The 12,454-nt window shown below is 38.4% G+C and overlaps 2 protein-coding genes across 3 annotated transcripts; both read right to left on the minus strand.

Annotated features, from left to right (window-relative positions):
- Positions 1-1,776: 1,776 nt before the first annotated feature.
- On the minus strand, positions 1,777-4,460 carry LOC146455851 (tetratricopeptide repeat protein 28-like). 2 transcript variants are annotated; one of them, XM_085093801.1, is made up of 2 exons: positions 3,229-4,460; positions 1,777-2,614 (listed from the first exon to the last, which is right to left on the minus strand). In XM_085093801.1, the coding sequence occupies exon 1, from the start codon at positions 4,437-4,439 to the stop codon at positions 3,240-3,242; it is 1,200 nt and encodes a 399-aa protein (XP_084949927.1). In that variant the 5' UTR covers positions 4,440-4,460; the 3' UTR covers positions 1,777-2,614; positions 3,229-3,239. The 2 variants fall into 2 exon arrangements, with proteins under 2 accessions (XP_084949927.1, XP_084949926.1); XM_085093800.1 differs by having other exon boundaries at positions 3,259-4,439.
- LOC146455852 (uncharacterized) lies at positions 4,460-10,442 on the minus strand. The gene is made up of 2 exons (XM_085093784.1): positions 10,359-10,442; positions 4,460-6,410 (listed from the first exon to the last, which is right to left on the minus strand). The coding sequence occupies exon 2, from the start codon at positions 6,396-6,398 to the stop codon at positions 4,461-4,463; it is 1,938 nt and encodes a 645-aa protein (XP_084949910.1). The 5' UTR covers positions 6,399-6,410; positions 10,359-10,442; the 3' UTR covers position 4,460.
- Positions 10,443-12,454: the final 2,012 nt, after the last annotated feature.

The following is a 12,454-nucleotide window of genomic DNA, read 5'->3' on the forward strand; positions in this document are numbered from 1 at the left end:
CCGTGACGACTTTTAACGTTAATAACTGCTATTATTTGAGCAAAAACCACCAAACGTTGAGAATTTTTCAAAAGTTAATCTGGCAGCAATTCGGTGTGTGAGTCATTGTTCACTAAATTTCAAGAGGCGGTTTTTGCACAAATAAGAATATTCATGTTTTTAATGAACAAAAACATTTTTTCTCATGATAACTTTTGTTTTTCAGATCATTTTAGTGTTTTTCTAGCGGTTTTGATTACATTTTGGTTAATTTGGTAGTTTTGTGACGTTTTGGGGGAAAGCAGAAATTCAAGATAGCGTATCCTTTCCATTTCCCGGAACCGGCACGTCTGGCCGGCCAGTCTAGATCTGTAAATCGAATGCGTCATTTTGAAGAGATGGTGTTGCAAAATCATGAAAAATGGTCACTGCGTGCCCACAAAACGAGTTTCTGGTACCTCTAAAAGGTTCCTTTGAAAATTCTGACTGTGATACCTGATATGCCAAATATGCAACAACCAAATCCCTGATTCTTTTCTTTGTTATAGTAGAAAAGATAATAATGTTTTGTGTAGAAAACAAGTTTTTGCTTTAGTATAGTTATGCATAGTAAAGTATAGTATAGCATAGCATAGCAAGCATAACATAGCATAGTATAGCATAGTATAGTATAGTTAACAATTATTAACCGAAGGCGAAGTAAATATTCAGCAATATTTACTGAGCCTGAGGCGAATAATTGTTTTAGTATAATTACTCAGGTGATTATCAGAGAAAAACAAGAACCGTCTGAAAAATGTCGATTTTGCATGTTTGTTTGTTTCAAATTGTCACGCGTCAATGAACACATTGTCACGCGTCAATGATCACATGCTCAATCGAAATCACATGCGCAATCGATAAACTGCACACGGCCTCAAGCAGAATATCAGTATTCTTTAACTGCCGCTTCATTGAGACGAAGCACTGACTTCTGTGAATGAATGTTGGGTTTCTCCGACCCGTTTACCAAAATAGATGGAGATGAACCAGGCTGTTTGGTGTTAAACTCGAGCCGGCATCACAAGTGTTAGTGATTGATTTTATTGCACAATTTCTTGTTGACATGATGGCTTCGCCGGTTAACGGACGTTTATGAATTGCCCTCGGAGATAAGCTGCTTCAGGTAGGAATTAAGTCCTTTATTGGCTTCACTAAACAAGTACACGGTTGTCGCAGATCAAAATTTTTTGTTGTGAGGCGGTGACTTGTTTAGATGGTGGTCGAGAGCCGCTCGAACCGACAACAAACTAGTTTTCAGATTATAAAAACTGTTTTCTTTTCTCGTCACTGAAACGTAAAACTTAGAGAGACATTTATTCATCTTGTTTACTTCCATGCTTTCAAATTCTGTCTTAAATTCGTTTTGTTTGTGAAATCATTCTGTTAAATAAAGAAAATCTTGCTCGAATTTAACTTAATTTGTTGTCTTCATTTAAAGTCATCGACATCGACAACATGCAATTTAAAAGGGTTTTTTTTATTACAATTAGCAAAATTTTCATATCTTGCCTTCCTCAGTGTCACCTCGGACTTAGTTGCATCTTTAGTGCTTTTCGAAATTGCATTTTCTGTCATCCCATTTACTTCTTCCTCAGAAACATCAACAAATCGCTAAGCGGCCATTTTGAAAGCTCAAATTATAGCTCCCGCTATAATCACCTCGCGCGAGGTGATTATAGCAGGATATGACGCAATCCTCGACCAATCAGATCAACAGAATCTCTATAATCACCTGAGTAATTATACTCATATAGTATAGTATAGTATAGTATAGTATAGTATAGTATAGTATAGTATAGTATAGTATAGTATAGTATAGTATAGTATAGTATAGTATAGTATAGTATAGTATAGTATAGCAACTTTACGTCGATAAAAGGAAGCATTTTTAGCAACAAAATCCTGGCTGGTTCTTTAGTTTGTATACCTTATTTATAATAGCAACCCTACCTGCGCGTACTTTTCGTGATCATAACATGAGGATATGTGCTGTAAAATTTGCAGATGTCTGCAAGTAGAGGATGTAGGCCAGGCTTGTTGGTTACCATGGAAAGGAAACAACTGGAAAAAAGGCACGAGAACATAAAAAATGTGTAGTCCTTAAAGTTCTCAACTTTATTTATCCAACCATCGAGATCACCACTGATCCTTGTTCGCTTACGAGTTGCGATTCGCTGAAAATATTGCAAATATTATCGAACAATGAGTGCTAACTGCCGGTATATCTAAACTGAACATATTATATGGCAAGAACGTACATTATGTTGGAGCTTTCTTCGCTGAAACGTCCAGATATCCACAAATCCGTACGGTGGGCTAATTAATATTTGACTACAAACATGGCGACTGTTCATACTGCGCGGGAACAAGACGGCCGCTAAGCCTTATGGGGCCACAGGTCACTGGCCAACATGAAATTAACAATAATAAAAACCTCAACGAAATTGAAACCTAAGGTTACAACACAATGGATCATTCAAGTGTTCATCCTTCCATTCCGCATGTTTTACGTCTCTGTTGGCTACCCTCCAATTTATGCGATTTCCGCTTTGCTAAGTGCCTATTTGCCTGTTCCCGTCTCTTAGCGAAACACCTATAAACAAAAACAAAAATATTTTCAGGATAGGTCACGGTGACCGACTTTGTAAGCTTTACTGGAAATCACTTGAGGAGGTAATAAGTAAAGTGGGTTCCAACCCCCACCCCTCCCCCCACCCCCGAAAAAAAGAAAAGAAATATAAATTATAGTTTGTTTAAAAATGTATTAAAATGGACCCCCTTCCAAAGGGGTAACTAGATAACAGCTCGATGTCTTTAAATGCTTCTTCGGTTCTAACGCACAATGTACCGGTTTCTTTATGAGGAGCAATTCGCAGTTTTGTGGGTGGATTGACGTTGCTTTGGGCCCTTGCATTTTTTGATAAAATGTATAATAATCTACTGATAATTCAACCCATTTTATCACTTTTACTAGTCGAACATGATTAAATGTCGATGTTTTAACAGAGTAATATGGAGTAACATGGAGTTAATGATGTCACTACGGCCAACCCCGTTTCCAAACATACATTCCTTTCAGACACACACACTCTCATTGGTCTTGTTCCCTGGCTAAAAAAATATACTCGTCAAAATCTATGTGCGCGTTTCCTCCGCGTTTCCTGAATCAAATTCAATTTAAGTCCTGTGATATTAATTGAACCTTACCTTACTCATCTTTACTTTCTAAAATCGAACTTCACGTTATCTCCAATCAGCACGAAAGGCGCCCACTGTCCCACTTCTGAAAATCTGTGATCTCTCATCCACTTCATGGACTGGTGAAGAGATTCACTTGCACTTTCCCCACGAACGAGGTGCTCGTAGAAACAACTCATAAACTTCTTTGTTGCTTTGTCTTCTATTGCCCACAGCGCAGCCAACACGGAACGTGCCCCAGATCCTAAAAAGGCTCTAGCAATTCCAACAACTCCCTCGGATCGAATCTGTCCACCTGCACTGTGACAGCAGCTAAGGACTACCAGTTTGGCTCTTAGACGAACTTGTGGAATGTCAGTCATTGTCAATAGATAGTCGTCTTCTTGTGGAATGCCGTTAAAAGGTTGTGGAGGGGCAAGAGCAATTTCCCCTCTTTCAGCATCACCGTGGGAAGCGAAATGTATCAAACTCACTAATTGTATTCCTTGAAGAACTGCCTTCTTAGTTGCGTACTTTCCCAACAAAGGTTGCGCTCCTAGCAGTCTCCCAATTATTTCTGCCTCCTCTCTGGCGCAAGGCAATGGACATAATTTCTCAAGACAACCCTTATAATAGACGTCACCAACATCAGGTTCACCAACTATCAGTGCACCGGTCTGACTATGATAATCAGCTGGACTGTCTTGGATGAGCTTGAGAGTCGTCAAAGAAGGGCTAAGGCGGATCCTGAACGACTCTGAGAAATACTTCTCGCTTTCATCCGTTAACGCTGCAAATGGAACTTTGTACAGGACGCTGTCAGGAACAGTAATTATCTCGGGTATGTCAAGTAAGTCAGCCACAGGAGCGATAATCATTTTGTAACACTGAGCAAAATTGGGCGATGAAATTTTCTGGTTTTCGTCGTCTTCTACTTCCAGAAGACGGGGAACTAAGGTTTCGTCACTCCACGACGACGCTTGCGTAATACAACCAGCATTGGAAGGAGGCAGTGATCGGTCTTCACAGTTTCCTTCGGTTGGAAATACAAGACATTTTCTGAAGTTTTTGTAACTAAAAATTTCAGCTACAGATCGTTCTGCTTTTTTAGTGTTACTAAAACATTCATTGACATCTTTAAGTCGAAAAAGGATCGTTTGGTTTGGTTTCATAACCCACAAAAATAACTGGTGACAGCAACAGGCAATATATAGACAAACACAGTTATTATTTTTCTTCATGAAAATCTTTTCAATGCCAAACTATGACTGTGGGTTCGATGAAATGTGTTGTTTCACAGAGCACTGAGCTGACATTATGTCTGCAAGGGCTCTGGCCCGTCCAAGCTCTACCACACAAAGCGCTTGATTGTGATTTCCAGTAGTACAAAACAATGTACTGAGAAATTTGTAAGGAGAAATGTGTTTGTCTAAAAAAGAGATCTTAAATTGATCATTGTCTCTTAAAAAACCTCGCATTTTCTCGCACTTCTGAATGCTTGCAAGAAGACTTGACACAGCCTCATCTATGTTTCCAGTTAACCGCAAAGTGGCCCATGCAAGTTCAAGGTGGCTAATGAACTGCAGCTCAATACATCCACACTCACAACTCAACGTAAGTGCCTTGGTGTGATATTCTTTAGCCTTGAAATATACACCAATACCAGAAAGAAGATTTCCTAATTTGGAGTAACATGATGCTTCCCCGTCTTTGTCGCCAATTTCCTTTTTGACCTCAAGTGCTCTCTGAAAGTATTCTTCAGCCTTGACATTATCATCGAGTATTTGAAACACGCTTCCTAGGTTTGTGTAACATGTTGCTTCTCCGCTTTTGTCGCAAATTCCCTTTCTGAGCTGAACTGCTCTCTGCAGATATTCTTTAGCCTTGACATATTCACCGAGATATTGAGACACAGATCCGAGTTTTTCGTAATCTGCTGCTTCTCCTCGTTTATCTTTATTTTCTTTTCTGATTTGAAGCGCTTTCTCAACATATTCTTTAGCCTTGGTATATTCACCAAGAGAAAGAAACACAGCCCCTAGGTTTCCGTAAGACGCTGCTTCTCCCCTTTTGTCGCCAATTTCCTTATCGATCAGAAGTGCTTTCTGAAGATATTCTTCAGCCTTGAGATATTCTCCAAGGGAATGAAACACAGTTCCTAGGTTTCCGTAATCTGCTGCTACTCCTCGTTTGACGCCAATTTGTTTTCTGATGTGAAGCGCTTTCTGATAGTATTGTTTAGCCTTGACATATTCACCTAGAGACTGAAACACAGATCCTAGATTTCCGTAATCTGATGCTTCTCCTTCGTTGTCCCCAATTTCCTTTCTGATATGAAGTGCTACCTTGAGATATTCTTGAGCCTTTACATATTCACCGAGAGATTGAAACACACTTCCCAGGTTTCCATAATCTGCTGCTTGTCCTCGTTTGTCACCAATTTCTTTTCTGATATGAAGTGCCTTCTGATGATATTCCATAGCCTTGACATATTCACCGAGAGAATGAAACACAGTTCCTAAGTTTCCGTAATCTACTGCTTCTCCGAATTTGTCGCCAATTTCTATTCTGATTTCAAGTGCTTTCTGATGATATTCCCCAGCCTTGACATAGTCGCCGAGAGATTGAAAGACAGTTCCAAGGTTACCGTAATCGTCTGCTTCTCCTTCTTTGTCACTGATTTCTATTCTGATCTGAAGTGCTTTTTGAAGATATTTTTGAGCATTGACATATTCACCAAGAGATTTGAAAACAGTTCCTAAGTTTGCATACGATGATGCTTTCCCGTTTTTGTTACCAGTTTCTATAGTAATACTGAGTGCTTTCATAAACAGCTCTTTCGCTTTTTCATATTTACTTTGCTTCTGATATAATTGCGCCAGTTTAAAGGTTATCTTTCCTTCCTTGTCTCTATCACCATGTTCTTGGTGTAAGACCAGAAGCCTTCTGCCGCATTCTATCGCACTTGCGTTATCATTCGAAAGAAATAAGCCATGAAATATTTGCTTGTATACAACTTCGTAAGCCAATCTGAGCAGTCTTTGTTGTTTCTTGACGGGATTGTTATTGAGGAGAATTAAGCACTCCTTGTATAACTCGATGGCTTTAAAAATACGGCTGGTTTTGAGAAGAAAACTGGCCATACATACACCGATAATAATGGCCTGCAGGACTTTTTCAGTGCTGACGATATGATCCATGACAGTTTTTTTCTAGAACCAAAATAATAAAAAATATAATAAAATGACTGCGTGAATCGAGGTTACTAGGTTTTTTCTTCAATAAACGTTGGAAGAGTTGTTTAAACTTATTTTCTGCTTTTCATACCCGGTTCTGCAAAAGGAACTTAGTACTTAAGTGGATTAAACATTGTGACGCCTACTTTACTTCTTTGCTGGTAAGCAAAGTGATGGTAGCTTTGAGTTCACTTTATCACACAAGTTTTTTCATGGTCCTTAATTCACATGACTTTTCGCCTCTCGGCACTATTATCCTCGCATGACAAATATATTTCGCCTGTGTAACTGTGTTCCCGGTTTAAATAAACTGGTTTTGTCTTGTAACTTTCATTTTCAGAGCTAACTCTACGCCAGATCTCTGCAAAAAGTCGTCGAAGTACTGTGTTGTAGCATTTCAGTTTGGAAATTTGCAAGCAAGTGCTAAATAAGTTCCTATTCCAGTTCAGTTCACTGAAATTTTTAAACTCGCTATTGCAAACTCAATGATCTCTAATCTGGTGAAGACATCAAGACATGCTACTAATTTGATGATACAACTATTCAGTGTCAGGAGGCGCTGTGTCCCTGACTCACGACTTACAATTCATGGATCACAAGCATGCGCGTTGCAAATCTCGTTTGAAAACGGATAATGGTGGTGTTAGAATTATGGTGATGATGGTGCAATAATACAATTGTGGTGGCATAGGTGGTGCTGGTGAAAAGCTGAGGAGACAAACTTGAAGAGGATGTAGAGGAACATTGAGAAGATGGAGGGATGATGTGGTTCACTTAAAGCAGTTTAATTTGATTTTAAATCAGAAAAATGTGAAATTGAGCCAAAGCGCTGTCCAGAAGACATTTTGCGCATCAAGTGTAGCCATTGTTCCAGAGCAATGCTTGTTAAGAGTGAGAGATTTATGCGAAAAAAATTGACAGCTTGCGTAATTACGAAGCTTCTCGTTTATTTCGAGATTGTTCTTGTGTAGTTTTAGCCATGATTCCAATGGTCAAAAAGAACATTATAGCATCTTTGATACAAAAAACAATTAATAAACAAAAACAACAACAACAAGAACAATATAATTATTCACCGAAAATAAGGTATATACCCGCAAACAGCAACGCTAATCGAGGCTGGTCAGTGTTTAATTACCTACATTATAACATTGTATACATGTCACAATTTTTACAACATATACAAAGAAACGAAAGTAAAATATTAAAGTGTAGATTTTTGAAGTAAGAGCGGTTTGTTTTAATTAGATATTTTTTATCATATGGTGTTTAAGCTTAAGAGTTATTGTATCAATCTCAATATACAAATCTTCGGTTTTTAGAATGTCTAACAACCCTTCTTTTTAATTCTTTCTTCAAGGATTTCTTTAATAAAGTTTTTAAATCGTTAGGTACCTAATTCCAGGTTTTGACACTAACACGTGAAAAGGGTTTGCTTTTGCGCATCAATTCTAGAGTTCGTTACCCAGATCTCAGAGTTATAAACATAACCACTTCTGCAAACAGGAGCTGGATCTTCGTGTACATCAGGATCAGCAACGCACGAAATGAAACAACTTGAAAGATACAAAACTGATCGAACAGCTAGTAATTTAATAGCGGAGCTCCGCGCGGAGCACCATGGGTAAGAACATATGGTAGCCTATCGATACGAAAAAATTTGATTTTGGTTATGACGTCACTGTCCGTCGATACCTACACAGCTCAGCACCACAGGACAATCAATGCGTATAAGGACACTCAAGTATGTGATGCCTTTGCTTTGTTTGGCAGGAGCCTGAATGGCCAACTACGTATTAGAAAAACGAAAAGAAATTTTGAAGACAACAAAATTCAAAATCAATTCATGTGTTTATTGAATATGTCTACAAACGTGGAAAGACGAGAAAGGAAACGAGAAAGCAGGAAATGAATAAGCAAGTTCAATGTGAAAGAGAGTGACTGAGAGCACGAGCAAACAATGCATGGCGAATAACGGGAGAAACAGCAAGACAGAGCACTACAAAAAAAGAGGAAATTATACGGAAGAGCAGCGGGAGAAAGAGCAAGGCAGAGCACGAGAAAAGAGACTAAATTATAGTGCCGAGCAGAGGGAGAAACAAAACTACAGAGTAGAGCACGAGTTTAAATCGTCTCTGCACGCCTTAAAGAACCGGAGATGTCACATTTTATGTTTGCCGTGACGTAACAAATGCACGCCTTCCTTACAATTATATTCTAGCGTGATCAGGTAAGTATCTGCACCCTTCTTTAGCAAGCTTTGTTGCCTGTGTAACGAATTTTGTCGTGTTTCTGCTCAATGTATTGATTATGCAGCGGTCGATCAGTCTGAATATCCAACGAACAAAACTCTATGCAAATATCATTTTAGGCCTGAAGAAGACTATGGTAGTTTGATAAATAGCCGATCCCGTCCAGAATATTTACCTAAGGTGTACTTAATGTTTAAATATTTTCTTAGACCCCAGCTCCACATATAATCATATAGCTTAGAATGTCAGTTTTATTGAAATGGATTTATTTGTTCTTGGGTTTAAGAGGATACCTGGCTCCCCTGTGTAACAGTTAACATTGTAATTGTCATTTTTCGTTAGCAGTTTGCTGCATATGCACTAAAAATATATATATAACCACAGAAAGGATGAGGAATCTGTAAGGAAGTTACGTTCATACGATAACCAGACTTCTATAAATGCTATGAAAAAAATTGGGGCTCCAGTTTTAGGTTTGACTAAACATATGTATATAAGCATTGCCTAATATTTTGGTTAGACGAACATAACTTTCATCAGTGGCTACAAAAGCTACATAAAAATGGGGAAAAAAGGTGCAATATTTGTGTAAAGGAGAGACTACGTTTTGACACTTCTAGGAGAGAGACTCTTTCTCCACATAAACAGGGCCTAAAACGAAAACTTCGAAAAGCTGGGACTTCCCTGTATCCCAAGAAAGTGAAAGAGGGTTCTACTTTAATTTCACCTTCACACGTCCAACAATAAGGAATTCATAGAATTCTCAGTTACGCTATTTAGGCAATTTTGTTTCCAACAAATGATCAAAAATAACATTTTCTTAAAATAAAATGAGACTTACAATAATCGTTCAAGCCCATAAGCAATATTGTAGAACACCGCGGAGCAAGTCGAATAATACCAAACTGAAAGTGTTCCTGTTTTGTGGAGGCAAAATTGCTCAATAAACCTATAAGTTTCTTTTTTTAGCGTGAATAAGAGAAATGTGATCGAGGAGATTCTCGCGTTGTTAGCTGAACAAAACAAATTTATTCTCTCAGCAGGACTGATTAAAAGATAATACTAACTACTTTAACCATCCGCTCCAAGCTTTTAATTCGGTAATCCGATGTCTCACGGCACTAAAAGGCAGGCAAAACACTCAGAAACCACAATGAGAATCAAATAGTACCTTTTAAAATAGCATGACTTAGACACAAACGAACGAGTCTTAACCGCGAGTTATTGTTCTTCTGTTCTACAGTGAACTGCAGAATACGTTTCCAATTTTTTTTTTAGCACTTTACTGCAAAATGCTGTAACTCGGCAGGCAGTAACATGTAAATATAACCGAGTAGAAAATTTGGTAGCTGGCTACACGGTACGAATGAAGTAATTAATTCAAGAGATGAACGCAGTGGCATTGCATCTTAGAAACGGTACGCGGTTACCAGCGAGACTTAATTCTGGTCCATTTGCCCCTTTTTTAGGACGAGAAGTTTAATCTGTTTTCCTTTTTGTCGAATAACAAAACTTTTATCCCTCGTTGACTTTGCAAGCCTCAGTATAGAAGGAAGAGTATATACATTTCGCGCAACAGCGTGGCCAGCTGTGCGTATAAATCTAGGGTAACAGGGTATTCTCCAGTTTGCCCATGTACAGTCGCCAAACAAGGTTTTAGAGTTGTACTTACCTCACATCAATTGTGTATACACTCTTGTTGCAGTACCTGATTTGCTTCAACACTTCTAATATAACAGTAAAATGTCGTTTGGAAGACCGAAAATCCGAAATTTTCCCTGGAGTCTACGAAACCGAAATCATACATACGTCATACATCTTGATACATCACAAGTGGTAGTATTGTGAATATTTATAAAAGAGATATTATCCAATCACGTTATTTATAAATTTGTTAAGGTTACATCGTCCAACGCTGCAGTTCGTTACATCTGAAATTTATCCACCGAGTCTCTGAGTTGTACAAATGACCTAAAAATATCCCCTCAAGGCTAATCCCCAGCTGTTCAAACAGTTGTATTATAATAATTCTGCAAACGAGTGATAACATAAATATTTGAAGTAAATGTGATGCTAATTTGTCTTCAGCCTGGTGAATAAAATAATAGATTAACGATTTTTCAGTCAGTGGCATAGGCATGCTCGGTTGAAAAAGAAAAAACGAATTCTCCCACACATGAGTCCAACCTATGACCGTCCGATCACTACTTCGGAAACGATGCTATAGGATGAGCATCTATCAACATAAATATTCTCTTTACCCTTAACGAAACTCCACTTCGATATTATTAGCCTTTCTTTTTTCGTAAAAAAAAGAACTTTTATCTACTGGTAAGAAATTCAGCATAAGTCAAGACACATGCAAACATTTCACTCACGTTGGTCAGAAGTAGCCGCTGTCTTCTTGAATACGATTTTTACCATTATTTGATTTTTTTCTTTATTGAGTGGCACTTTCCCTAAGAACGGTCCACTGCGTTTCGGGTCGAAAAAAAGTTTGCCCTCAAACTTTGTTCACTAAATCATCTTGGGTCATAAGTAAATGAAATGACTTTAGTTTTCGGAAATACGTTAAAATATATTTTTTACAGGCCACAACAGTCAGAGCGTTCGAGGACCTAAATTTGAGCGGGGCGAAAGTAGGAAGTTGCATAAAATTGAAGAGCTCGCTGCTCGAAAACTAGGAAACGCCACAAAAAATCATTATAATTCCTAAGTCAAGTGTTCCTTCAAAGGTATGAAATGCATGTTTATTTTGATTTGTTTTAATTTTTACGGTCACAAAAACTAATATTATTAACCCTCGTTAGAACGCTCACTCTGAAAACCGGTGAAAGTACCCTGTCTTTGCCGGCATTTATTTCACAAGTCCAGACCGACCCATTCTAAATTCCAACTGAACTTTGCTAAACAGATGTTAGGGAGCATAGAAATATAAAAATACGTTGCACTTTTTATCTTCCTTGACCACAGCGACTTCGCACTTTCGAATGTGAAACTCGCATTATGCAAATGAGGTTGTCGATCAAATCCAAATTGTTGTAAATCAAAACATTCTCAATCGCTAAATTTCACCATTCTAAATTCACTACACCAAAAAGCACACAAATATAAAAGCAAAAACGGTTTTACCCGTTTAAAAATGCCCAAAACCTAATGAATTATTTAGTCCTGATCTCTGAATGCTATGTAAACATTGAATATGTTAATTGCGTTGTGAGGGAAACTTAGGGCCTCTTCATATGATCCCGGTTACCGGGATGGCTCGGTAAGCGGGATGAATTTTGCAGTCCGTTCATATGGGAAATTTCATCCCGGTTACCGAGATGAAAAGTGGTGACGCGGTCAATCGAGCGTGACATTTACCGAACAAGCCCGGCAAGAATTTTTTATTTTTATCGGTTCTACAAACCTCAAAACTATTATATCTTTATCTCTACTACGAAAAGGAATTATTTTGAACTAGAACATCTCAGAAATGAGCTGTAATAATCAAATTTATCCGTTCTAAGACGCGAATGTTTGGTTATAGACTTCATCCCGGTAACCGGGATACCGTGTTCATATGAGAAAATTTTCGTCCCGGACTCCCGAGATCTCGGTCGCTGAAACCGAGATCTTGGTAACCGGGTTGGCCCGCCTTCTCATATGAACACATCGAATTTTTTACAAAAGAAATAGGAATGAGGCGAGATCTCGGTAAGCGGGCTAGCCCGGTCAACCGGGATCATATGAAGAGGCCCTTAGTCCTATATAAAGAAATCTTTC

This window comes from Pavona decussata, unplaced genomic scaffold (assembly GCF_977016875.1).
Source record: "Pavona decussata unplaced genomic scaffold, jaPavDecu1.1 SCAFFOLD_269, whole genome shotgun sequence".
NCBI lineage: Eukaryota > Metazoa > Cnidaria > Anthozoa > Scleractinia > Agariciidae > Pavona > Pavona decussata.